The sequence below is a fragment of the Zonotrichia leucophrys genome, chromosome 11 (genome assembly GCF_028769735.1).
Source record: "Zonotrichia leucophrys gambelii isolate GWCS_2022_RI chromosome 11, RI_Zleu_2.0, whole genome shotgun sequence".
Taxonomy (NCBI): Eukaryota; Metazoa; Chordata; class Aves; order Passeriformes; family Passerellidae; genus Zonotrichia; species Zonotrichia leucophrys.
In genome coordinates this window covers 2000821-2013352 of record NC_088181.1, presented here as the reverse complement: position 1 = coordinate 2013352, position 12532 = coordinate 2000821, and the positions used below count along the sequence as shown (strand labels likewise).

At 51.1% G+C, this 12532-nt stretch overlaps 1 protein-coding gene across 1 annotated transcript in view; it reads right to left on the bottom strand.

Moving 5' to 3' along the window:
* The window catches only part of SLC7A5 (solute carrier family 7 member 5), a 32787-nt gene extending 22004 nt beyond the window's left edge, over positions 1 to 10783 (bottom strand). Inside the window, exon 1 of the mRNA XM_064723562.1 lies at positions 10116 to 10783. Coding sequence (XP_064579632.1) covers positions 10116 to 10698 — 583 coding nt within the window. The 5' untranslated portion in view covers positions 10699 to 10783. The remainder of the gene's footprint in view (positions 1 to 10115) is intronic.
* Positions 10784 to 12532: the final 1749 nt, after the last annotated feature.

Genomic DNA, 12532 nt, shown 5'->3' with positions numbered 1-12532 from the left:
CTGCCCCTGTGCAAAAGCTCCTTCCCAGAGCCTGCAGCTTCTCTTCACAGCAGCTCCTGATCAGAGCCAAGCAGCTGCTCCCTAAAGCATCCCAGTGCCTCTCCTGAGGGTGTGAGCTGGAGCTGGAGCCCACCTCAGAGCCCAGAGCTGATCCCAGAGGGGGTGGGCTTGGAAGGATCTCACAGACCCAGTCCCACCCCTGCCAAGGGCAGGGACACGATCCAGGGGCAGCCTGTGCCAATGTCCCAGGATCCAGGGATAGCCTGTGCCAGTGTCCCAGGATCCAGGGATAGCCTGTGCCAGTGTCCCAGGATCCAGGGGCAGCCTGTGCCAGTGTCCCAGGATCCAGGGATAGCCTGTGCCAGTGTCCCAGGATCCAGGGGCAGCCTGTGCCAGTGTCCCAGGATCCAGGGGCAGCCTGTGCCAGTGTCCCAGCATCCAGGGGCAGCCTGTGCCAATGTCCCAGGATCCAGGGATAGCCTGTGCCAGTGTCCCAGGATCCAGGGGCAGCCTGTGCCAATGTCCCAGGATCCTGGGGCAGCCTGTGCCAGTGTCCCAGGATCCAGGGGCAGCCTGTGCCAATGTCCCAGGATCCTGGGGCAGCCTGTGCCAGTGTCCCAGGATCCAGGGGCAGCCTGTGCCAGTGTCCCAGGATCCAGGGATAGCCTGTGCCAGTGTCCCAGGATCCAGGGATAGCCTGTGCCAGTGTCCCAGGATCCAGGGGCAGCCCGTGCCAGTGTCCCAGGATCCAGGGATAGCCTGTGCCAATGTCCCAGGATCCAGGGATAGCCCGTGCCAGTGTCCCAGGACCCAGGGGCAGCCTGTGCCAGTGTCCCAGGATCCTGGGGCAGCCTGTGCCAGTGTCCCAGGATCCAGGGGCAGCCTGTGCCAGTGATCCAGTGATTCCAGGACCCAGGGGCAGCCTGTGCCAGTGATCCAGTGATTCCAGGATCACTGGCTCCTTCCCCCACCCTGCCATCTCCAGGATCTGCTGCCATTCCAGCACAGGAGCAGCTCAAGTGTGGAGAAGTGAGAGCTGTGTGTGTCAGGAAGGAAAGCACAGGACCCAGCCCATCCCACAGGGGTGACAGCCAGCAGCCCACAGGGACTGGAGATGGATTTAGTGCCGTGCCCTTGGAGCCCCTGTGGGAGTGTGGCTGAGCCTGAAATGACCCTGAGCTGTTTCTGGGGAAGCAGAGCCACACTGGGGACACGGGACAGCACGAGCTGGGCTCTGGCCAGGAGCAGGGGTGAGTGACTGTGGTGACAGATGTGCCACACCACTGTCCCTGTGCCAGGCCCCCCCAGGAGACACAGGACAGGGACAGGTCTGGACAGTTCCCAGCCCTGGAGCAGCCCCGTCCTGTGGGGTCACAGCTCTGTCCCCACAGAGGGACACTGGGACACGTCTGCCTCTGGGGACAGGGCAAAGGGACACGGTCAGCCAGCAGCAAGGAGGAAACACAGCTTAACCAAGTGACCTTAGAGTGCTACAGGGGAAAGGAACCACAGGGAATTCTCCCAGCAAAACTCCCAAGCCAGGCAGTGAAAGCACCTCCAGTGAGTGCTCAGGGCAGCAGGCTCTGGAGCAGGATTCCCTTTGACCAGCGATTATGCTAAAAATAAATCTGCCCTTGTTTACAGAGGGATATTTAGAGGATGAGCTCAGCCATCCAGGACCACACTGCTGCTGTCGTGGTGAGGACAGCCCTGAGAGGTGTGACAGTGACATTCCCTGCCCCATTTAGGCATTCTGGGACTGTGACAATAAATGCTTCACCCCCACTTCAACACTGATTTTTAGGGGCTGTTTCCCCTGCTCTGGCTCTGTACAGAGTCCCCTGGAGGGTGGTGGTGAAAATGAAAAGCAAAAGTTTCCTACAGAGTCCAAGTGTGTGTTCAGCCCCAAAGCCCCATCAGTGCAGATAAACAGACTCCCTAAAAAAAGAGAAAACACTTTGGGATCAGAGAGTAAACAGGGCTGGAAGTTTCTGCCGTGGTCATCAGCCCTCCCAGTCACATTTCCTCAGCTTTGCTTTTCCTCCTTTACAATAACATTTGCCTTTCCTAAAGGAGCACAGTAGAATTTCTCCACTGAATCCCCCAGTCTCGCCCATCAGGAAGAATCCTACAGAAAACAAACAGGATGAAAGCTTTTCCCTAAAACTCCAGAACAAATTCCAGCGGCTGCTGAGCTTCTAAAGAGGCTGAGATTTCTTAGAGCAGCAAGTTTGATAGCTTCGATCCCAGACGCTGCCCTGGCAGGCAGGGGCTGTGGGATCCTCCTGGCAGCGCTCCCTCACCTCGGCTGAATCACTCCAGGAAAAACACAGCAAAGCTGCACCACAAACCAGGGCACTGACACACAGACAGGCTGTGCTGCCCTAATTCCTGCAGTGTTTTCCTGAGGCTCCAGCCCCTGTCAGCCAGCAGAGCTCTGCAGTGACCCATCAGGGCTGTGCTCAGGAATCATTCGAGGAACGAGGGTTTCAGCTGACCTGACGTGCCACGGCCTGGCTGAGCCAGCAGCCCCTCTCCAAAGCTTTACATAATTGGGATAATAAGTGTTAGAAAGCTGGAGGGATGGCAGATGGACAGGGGGTGACTTTTCAGAGAATCCCACACTGGTTTGGGTTGGAAGGAACATTAGAGCTCCTCTTGTTTCAATCACTGGGCAGGGACAATTTCCACTATCCCAGGTTGCTCCACGTCCATTCCAGCCTGGCCTTGGGCACTGCCAGGATCCAGGGGCAGCCACAGCTGCTCTGGGCACCTGTGCCAGGGCCTGCCCACCCTCACAACAACAGAAGTTTCCCCTACACCTAATCTAGCTCAGGTGATTAATTACTCATGACTCTGGCAGGAGAGATCCTGGGTTCTGCTCTCCAGGTGTTTTCATCCCTTCACCCCCAGGGACTGCTCCAGCCCAGCCTCATTCCAAGGCAACTCAAACCACAGAGGGAAATCTGAGTTTCTAAATACACCAGCAGGTCTGGCTTCAGTATTTCCTCTGTCCTGCAGCCCCTGCTGGCTTCAGGCATCTCACTGAACCTGCTCCACTGGCACTCACCTGCACAGCCAGGGAATTCCCCACTCCTGATAGGAACAAGGACAAACTGATTAATGTGACACCAGACAGGACTTTACCCACAATTCCCATTTTATGGCTGCATGCCTCTGAAGTTGCCTCCCAAGCTCTCTCCCAGACACAACTCCTAGAGGACAACAGGAAAAACTGCAGACAGATAAACGGATCAATCCCTCCTAGAACACATCCGTGGAACAGCTCCTGTGTTCAGGGAAAGGCAGGATGGAAAGTGAGGCTGTGCCAGAGCAAACAGTGGGAATGGAGCAGACAGAGCTGAACCTGGGCTGCCACTTCTGATGCAAGAGCCTTGGCAGCACTGCTGTCCAACAGGCACAGCTGCAGCTCTCCCAGGACAGGGGACAGGCACAAAGATCCAATTGCCACATGGAACTGCCTGGGGGTGACAGAGCTTGCTCAGCCCAAGATCCCCCTCAGCAGCTCTGCAGGTGAAGCCTCTGGCATGAGCACAGGAATGAATTCCCAGGGTACTGGCACAGACATTTGCACAATGTCCCTTTTGTCCCTAATTCCACCTCCTGGGTCCAACCTGTGGTGCTGGCAGTGTGATTCCATGTACACCTCTGGAAGGTGTGGAAGTAGCTCCCTTTAAAGGACTAAACTCATTAACTTGCTCTTAATTCCCAAGGGATTCCTGTTTGTGGTATCACAGGACCCAGTGATAACACACAGCAGGTTGGGAAGTTGTGGAAAATAAAGGGAAATTGAAGGGAAAATGAAGAGAAATCCCCTCCAGCAGCTTCCCTGCCAGGAAAACAAGAACTGTGAACTGCTCTGTCATGCATGGCTCTGTCTGTAACCCACATTTCCAAAGTGCCTGGCCCTTGCCACTGTAAGGTGATGCTCCCATTTACCATCTGCCACTGGGTGATGTTGATTTTCCCTCACAATCACTCCCAGAACTTTCCTTACCCCATCCCACAGCAAAGGCTGCTCCTTTCCCTCCACATGAAGTGCAGGTGACAGTTAATCTACACAAGACAAAGCAAAAATTAAATTATACTGAGCAGAGTGGATTAAACCCATGGGAAAATCAATTCACCAAGGCAAAAACACCCCACCAATTTTATATTCCAGCAGCTGGGATGCCACAATGTCTCCCAAAAACCTGTGGTGACTCTTTCCAACTGCACATTCCAGCGTGGGACAGGCAAGGTCACAGGCAGAAAATGATTCAGGATATTTCAGCCTGGCAGGTATTGACTGCAGACTTTTGTGCCCTGCAAGGTGGGGAAGGGAAAAAGCAGAGGGAAAAACTTTGCAGATATTTCTGCAAGGACAAATCCCTGGAGAAACTTAACACCCAGGGCAGTCAGTCCTGGAAAGGGAAAGGCCTGGGGGCACATGAGGCTGTTGGAAAGCTCCTGGCCCCAGAGCAAACGTGTCTATATTAAAATCTACTTATAATAATCAACATCCCTGGCAATGCTTCCCAGCTCCCTTTTTATTCCTCTTTCCAAAACAGCAATCAGGGAATGGGTGCATCAACAAAGGAGAAGGCAAACTTGCCCTTCCAGGGGGTTTAAAAGGGATCATCTCCAAACCCACACTGAGGGCAGGAGCTCTGGATGTCCTAAAAACAACCCCAGGCACCCTGAGCAGGTCAATACCCCCATCCCATAATAACAGTAGGACACAGGAAAACTCCAAAGAGCTCCTCAGTGTTGGGAGAGGTGGCTCCTATCTAGAGGCAGGAGTTGCTATTTTGGCTCTTTGGAAGAAGGTTGTGATTTACTGCCAAGGTTTCCAGAGGACATGACACAGCAATTCCACCAACAGGACATTTTACCTCAGGAAAACAAACAAAATACAGGGAGAAAATATATGGAAAAGCTCCTTCTCCCTATTTCTCCCATTCCCAGCAAATTAACCATCCCAAACTAACTCCATGCTCACCTCACAGAAGCATCTGTGGGAGGGCAGCAAGATGGAGCTTCCCAAGAGGGAGCAGCACCTGCTGCTATTTTATGTGTACAGAAAATCTGAATTTCCCATCCCTCAGACCGGACCTGTGGCCACATCTGACCCTGGGACTATGGAATTCTTGGAATACTCAAAACAAATGATGCTGCTTTAAATGAGGCTGACCCTGGAAGGGTTTCCCACAAAAACCTTCCCAATTTGTTCATGCCAGAGCAGAGAGACTCAAATGATCTCAGTGATAACAGAAATGATTCAAACCCAGTAACATTTAATGGGGTAATTGTTGTGAGAGCCAGGAGAGGGGTGCTGGAATTGCAGTGGCTGCTCCCTGTGTGTTTCAAGAGCCCTCCAAGCTCTCATTGATTTCTGGAGAGTCCTGTGAGTGTCTGAGCCTGCTTTCATTAATGCTGCTCTAATTAAACACAGATTAAAAAAGCAACCCCAGCCCTGCAGCCTTTGCCATCCAGCAGGGGCTCCACAGCCCCTTCCTTCCACTCCACTCCTCCAAGGGCAATTTGCTGATGGAGCTTTAGTCCCTTAATCCACCTTTCTGCAGGAGGAAAAGAAATCTTCAAAGCTTCACACCCAGCTTGTCCTGGCAGATTAATTAAAAGCAGCAATGCTGCAGAAGGAACCCATCTCAGGCAGGCAGGCCCTGGGTGTGTTTTGTGTTTGCTTTTCACCAGTTAATTCCTGATGAGGTGAAAATCCACACACCTGTAAAAGAGCTGAGCCTGGCAGCAAAACCTTGATGTCAAATAAAGATTCCTGCTCCCCACAGGATCTGGGATTTCTGGGTGCAGTGCTGACACTGGATATTCCCTCCTGGACAGCTTGGCAGCTGCCCTTGCTTGGATTCCTTCTCACAGGACAAGGGCTCCCAAACCTGCCTCCTGCTCATCCTTCCACCCTCTGGCTGCTCAAAACAGGAGAGAGAAATGAGGAGCTCATCAGCATTCCCTGGAATTCCAGCCCTGCAGGAGGAATGCCCAACAGCAGAGCTCGGAAGCAGTGGAGGAAGTTTAGATAAATTTTGAGGAAGATTAAAATTCCCTGGCTTTGATATTGCTGTGCTGGGGTTATTAGTGCCAGATTTGCATATCTAATTAATAATTGAGACACGAATTCAGAAGCAAACTGTCAAACTGCTGATCTAACAGTGAGGAGGAAGAAAAAATTAAAACAACAGAATATCCTGAGCTGGAAAGGATCCACAAGGATGAATTATCGAGTCCAATCCCAGCTTTCCACTGTGGAGCAGATTTTCTTGTCAGGAAATCAGGGAATTGTAGAAGCTGTGTGTGGCTCTCAGGGTGTGAGGATGTGTGGGATGAACAGCTCAGGCACTTGTGGAACACCAAGATCCAGCTCAGGGCTGGCAGCAGCTTCATTCCTGCACAGGGAATGAATTTTCTGCACCAGCCCTGGGCAGGTGCCTCTGTGCAAGCAGGAAATCTGCAAATCAACAGGGGGAAATGAGGAATAGCCACAGCATCTTTAATTAATCAGTTCAACACTTTCCACCCCTGAGCCCTCCCTGGAACACACAGGGGTACTGCTGGTTTTTACTGATTTTTGTTAGGATTTATTACCTTGAAGCGTTCACACAAATGGCAGCAGGGTGGAAGGAAAACCTGAGACAGAGCACAGGATCCAAGGTTTAATTCTCTGCCATGTCCAATATTGACACTGTCATGTAGATCATCAGATATGCAAATTCAGCCCCTCATAACCGTCCCTCCACCCACTACAGAAGGGGTAAAACTGGTTTAGATGAGCCCAGAGGTGAGAGAATTCAAATTATTCCTGTGTTTTCACACAAATGCACAAACTCTGTTTCCTGAACTCCCAATTTTTGAGTCCCTAACACTCAGATGGATTTTGTGTTATCAGTTTTGAAGTACCAACCATCCAATCTCACGGCTAAAAGAGATGCTCCATTTCTGAACCACCCAAGTAACCTGCAGCCTGCAAAGCCTTCACCCAAATTTGGGGAACACGAAATGAGCTGGGCTAAGGATGAACAGCCTGACCCCTCCTGCCCCAGGAAGATTTCCCTGGAGTGGATTCCCAGCTTTTATTTGTGGCAAACACCACAGGCACTCCTGGTGCCCATGAAAGAAGCCCTGCATACCAACTGTGTGTAGATTACAACCTCCAGGGCACAAAATACCTATTTGTAGGGAAATTCTCCTTACCACCCACCTTGTTTTCCTCAGCACCTTCCAGGGGAACAAAATTCCCTCTTCCAACCATTTTTTCCTTTCGCTCAAGCCTGTGATTTAGGTTCTCTTAATGCATTAATTCACTCTCTGAAGTTCATGGTGGCAAACTCTGAACAACACACGATTTATTCAACCCTTCAGCAGCAGCAAAGTGGAAACAAATAACTTTAGTTATTCCTCCTCTTACTACAAACTGTGCAGCCAAGTGCATTTTGTGTGGAGATACAAACTCTGCAAGGAATAGAGCAGGGACTGTTCTGCAAGGCTGCATTTTGGCTGCTGTACCCCAGCCCCAGGTCCCAAATTCCTCTGCTGCTTCCCAAGCTGCTCTCCCCCATTTTGAGGTAACTCATTCATGTATGTGCTACAGCCTATGCACAAATAGGTCATTATTTTTCTACTCTAGAGCTTTTGAAAAGAGTAAAAAAGTCTCTCTCTGTGCAGTTTCTGTTTGCACAAAGCTGTTTGTGAGTCCCCACAAGGGTTGTGTGGCTGCCTGAGCCCCTGGAGCAGATTTATTTCGTTCATTGTTCCTGGGTCACGGTGTGGTTTTGGCACCGGGGAGATGAAAAGCTGATTCCAAAAATTAAAGTTCCAAAAATCAAAGTTCCCAAAAGCTGCCCCGCTGAAGGCGCTGCAGGATGAACAAACCTCCTGGAGCAAAGGAGACAACCCCAAACTTCACCCAAAGCATAAACAAACCAAGAGCCAGCAGTGCAAGGGGGAGCAGAGCTTAAAGGAGAAACACATGGGGATGATGCAGATCTGGAGAACTCCAAACCTTTCCCTTGGCAGCTCAGGATAAAGGTTCAAGAACAAATTCTGCCCCAGGGAAACCCTAATTGTTACCAAAGGAAGGCTGGAGACTTTTCTTGGAGGAGCATAAACAGGAATGAGAGCTGGCTCTGAAGAGTTTTGTGCTGCAAATCCTCACCAGAGAACAGATCCCAACGTGGACAGGTCTGTGTAACCCTGCCCCGGGCTTTGAGCAATAAAATGGGAACAGAAACTCATTTTGGGAATGATTCTGAAGATGAAAGTCACTTTTGGTTAGAAACACATCCTCAAAGGCTTGGCCAGCTCCATCTGTGCTTGCAGGGCAAAACTTTGCCATAAGGCAGCAAGAAAACCTTAAATTCCATCCTAATTCCTTGGGTTTTCAGCAGGGAACACAAATGGCACGTGGATCCCTGCCCCTCTCCTGAGGAAACCACAGCGCAGACCAGCAGCAAAGCTCGAAAATCAGATTTCCAAAAGGCAGCACACCCATCAGCAGGACTATTCCCTGACCACCTTACAGCTTTCTTAGTTAAATGATTAAATTTCCCTAATAAACACTCTCCACACTGTAAAAATTTGGATGGAAATCCACATGCCTGCCCAGGCACCTTTATATTCCTAAAAGTTCACCTGGGGACTGAGCAGTTTCAATCTTGCCTGAAGAAAGCACAACGCGGTGCCCTGCCTGTTATCAATCCTATAATTAACCATATCAATTACCTCCCACAGCCCGGGTCAGGCTGGCTCGGACACATTTCCAGCCAATCTATCTTCCCACAACGACCGAGCGCTGCAGCTTTGGGATGCCTGAGATCCTCGGAGGGGGAAGGAATCTCACACAATCCCAGGAAAGGGCAGCACACACCAGCAGCTTCCTCCTCATCACTCAAAATGCAAAAATGTAGAGATCACCTGGCTGTGAATTTGTACAGTGGGTAAATTATTTATAAAGCACTCACTAAAATTATATCTTCTCCCAAAAACATCTTTATAAAGGCATTGAATTTCAGTGGAGCAGAAAGATTGAATGGGGGATGAGGAGGGAAGAGGCAGGGCATGGTCCTGGATTTAAAGGATTGGGAATTTGGATGGGGTGACTTTGCAGTCAGCAGAGAAACAGAAAACAGGATTTGAGTGGCAAAACTGCAGACCCCAAAAGAGCAGAGAGGCGATAAAAGCGCATCAGGAGAGATCTGAGTGCCCTGGCAGGGCTCTGTGTGCCCAGGCTGGCATCCCTGGCCCTGAATTCACCCCACCGTGACCGAACAGCCCTGCAAGGCACCGCCCCAGAGACACACAGACAGACAGACAGACAGACAGACAGACAGACAGAATGTTTGCTGGCAAAAGAAACCCCACGGATGCAGGTTTTGAGCGCGCTATCAGCGCACACACGGGCGGGAAACATCTCCTCTCACATCTGGTGCTGAAAGCAGCTCAGGGCGGGTTCAGCACCAGTTGCTGGTGACAGATAATTGTTGTCCTCACGCCAACGTGCACAGGGCCCTGCAGAGCCTGGGGACAAGGGGGTTTTACCCTGCGTGGTCCTGGGGAAAGCACAAGAGATCCCATTCCAGCTCCCAGGAAAAACGCACGCTGCATTTATCACACGCTGCTCGGGAATCAGAGAGCCTCACTAGCCCACAGCTGCCATTTGGGGAACTTTCTGCTCAATTTATTACGGGTGGAGACCCATTTTCCGCTGTGGCTATTCAGAGTAGCCAAAAGGAACCCCAGGATGCAGCCAGGGTAGCACAGGAGGGACGGTGCAGATTTTTAGGGGAAGGTGATGGGGAGTGAGGAACCACGTGGAGCAGGACAGCGGGGACCTGCAGAGGATCACTGACCCACGGAATGGTTTCGATGGGAAGGGAATTTAAAGGTTATCCCGTCCCATGGCCAGGGACACCTTTCACCAAACCAGGATGCTCCAGCCTGGACGCTTCAGTGATCCGGGGGCAGCCACAGCTTCTCTGAGCACCATGTGCCAGGGCCTCCCCTCCTTCCCAGGGAGAAATTCCTTCCCTAAACCCCATCCACCCCTCCTGCCTGTCACCCGAACGCCACCCGCCGCTACTTACGGACACACAGACAGGCCACCAGCTTGGCACCCTCGTCGGGCACGGGGCAGGTGGGGAAGATGGGCTTGAGCAGGTAGGTGGCGAACACCAGAGCCACGATGTACTGCGAGGAGGGCCGGATGATGAGCAGCTCTATCCAGAGCTTGAGGAAGGCGGGCAGGGAGCCGTACACCTCCAGCATGTAGGCGTAGTCCCCGCCGGACTTGGTGATGGTGGTGCCGAGCTCGGCGTAGCACAGCGCGCCCACGATGGAGAAGGCGCCGCACACGGCCCAGACCACGAGCGAGAGCCCCGGCGAGCCGGCCTCCCGCAGCACGCCCGTGGGGGTGACGAAGATGCCGGAGCCGATGATGGTGCCCACGATGATGGCCACGCCGTTGAGCAGGGTGATGTTCCGCTTCAGGGTCACCCCCTCCGCCGAGCCGCAGGGCGACGGCGAGCGGGCACAGCCGTTCTCCTGCGCCCCTTCCAGCATCTTCTCCATCGCCTGCTTCTCCTCCTCCAGCGGCAGCGAGGCGGCCGAGCCGGCCGGGCTCCGCTTCTTCACGGCATTGCCGGGGGAGCTGCCGCCGCTGGCGGACATGGTGGCGGAGCGGCGGGAGCAGCGGGCGCGGCCACGCCGCCACCTTCGGCCGCCCCTTTTGTTCCGGCGGCGGTGGGCCGGGCTGCGTGCCGGGGGGAGGAGGAGGAGGAGGAGAGCGGCAGGAGGAGGGCAGGAGCGCCGGGGGATGCTGCAGCGCCCCCGGGGTGCCCGCTCGGGCCCGCATCGCCCTCAGCCCGGGCCCCCCCGAGCGTCCCCGAGCCCCAGAAGGGGACAGAGGGAGGCAAGGGCCAGCCCGCGGTTCGGCCCCGGTGGCTCTCGGTGCCCGCAGGGGAGGAGTGTGAGCGGCGCTTCTCCGCCCGGCATGGGCGCTGGGCGTTCGGGGTGCTCTGTAAAGGAGGTCCTGTAGAGGAGAGCGGGTCCCTGTGAATGTAAACATGGATACACACATGTCTGTATGATATACAGGATATAAACACATGTATGTATGACATACAGGATATAAACGCATGTATGTATGACATACAGGATATAAACGCATGCATGTATGATATACAGGAGATACAGACATGTATATACGATATACAGGATATAAACACATGTATGTATGATATACAGGATATAAACACATGTATGTATGACATACAGGATATAAACGCATGTATGTATGATATACAGGAGATACAGACATGTATATACGATATACAGGATATACACGCATGTATGTATGATATACAGGATATACAGGCATGTATGTATGATATACAGGATATACACGCATGTATGTATGATATACAGGATATAAACGCATGTATGTATGATATACAGGAGATACATGCTTGTATGTATGACATACAGGATATAAACACATGTATGTATGACATACAGGATATAAACACATGTATGTATGATATACAGGAGATACAGGCATGTATGTATGACATACAGGATATAAACACATGCATGTATGATATACAGGAGATACAGACATGTATGTATGATATACAGGATATACACACATGTATGTATGATATACAGGAGATACAGACATGTATGTATGATATACAGGATATACACGCATGTATGTATGATATACAGGATATAAACACGTGTGTATGACATACAGGATATAAACACATGTATGTATGATATACAGGAGATACAGGCATGTATGTATGATATACAGGATATACATGCTTGTATGTATGACATACAGGATATACAGACATGTATGTATGATATACAGGATATAAACACATGTATGTATGATATACAGGACACACACATATGTATGATATACAGGAGATACAGACTTATATGTATGACTTACAGGAGATACACACATATATATAATATACAGCAGATACACACATGTATGTATATCTATATCTATGTATGCTATACAGGATATACACACACGTATGATATACAGGATATACAGCCATGTATGTATGCTATACAGGATATACACACACGTATGATATACCTACATGTATGTATGATATACAGGGTATACAGCCATGTATGTATGATATACAGACATGTATGTAAGTATATCCTGCCTCTCCCAGCCCCATCCTGCCCTGCTTTTCCATCCCAGCTCACAAGCACAGGGCGAGGCCCCGGTGCTGCATCACCTGCACCTCTGCAGAGGCGCTGCAGGAATCAGCCCCTCCTGGCAGACACCAAAATCGCCAAAAAGGCCTCTCTGAAACACTAATGAGTCACCAATCTCAAATCTGACACATGGCAAAGTCACCAAAATGCTTGTTTGTGAAACGAAAATGTAAAATAATTCACATAATTCATCTTGGCAGTTGTGCAGGCAAAAAAGGCAATGTGTGCAAGGGTAAATCACTTGGGTACTACAGTAATG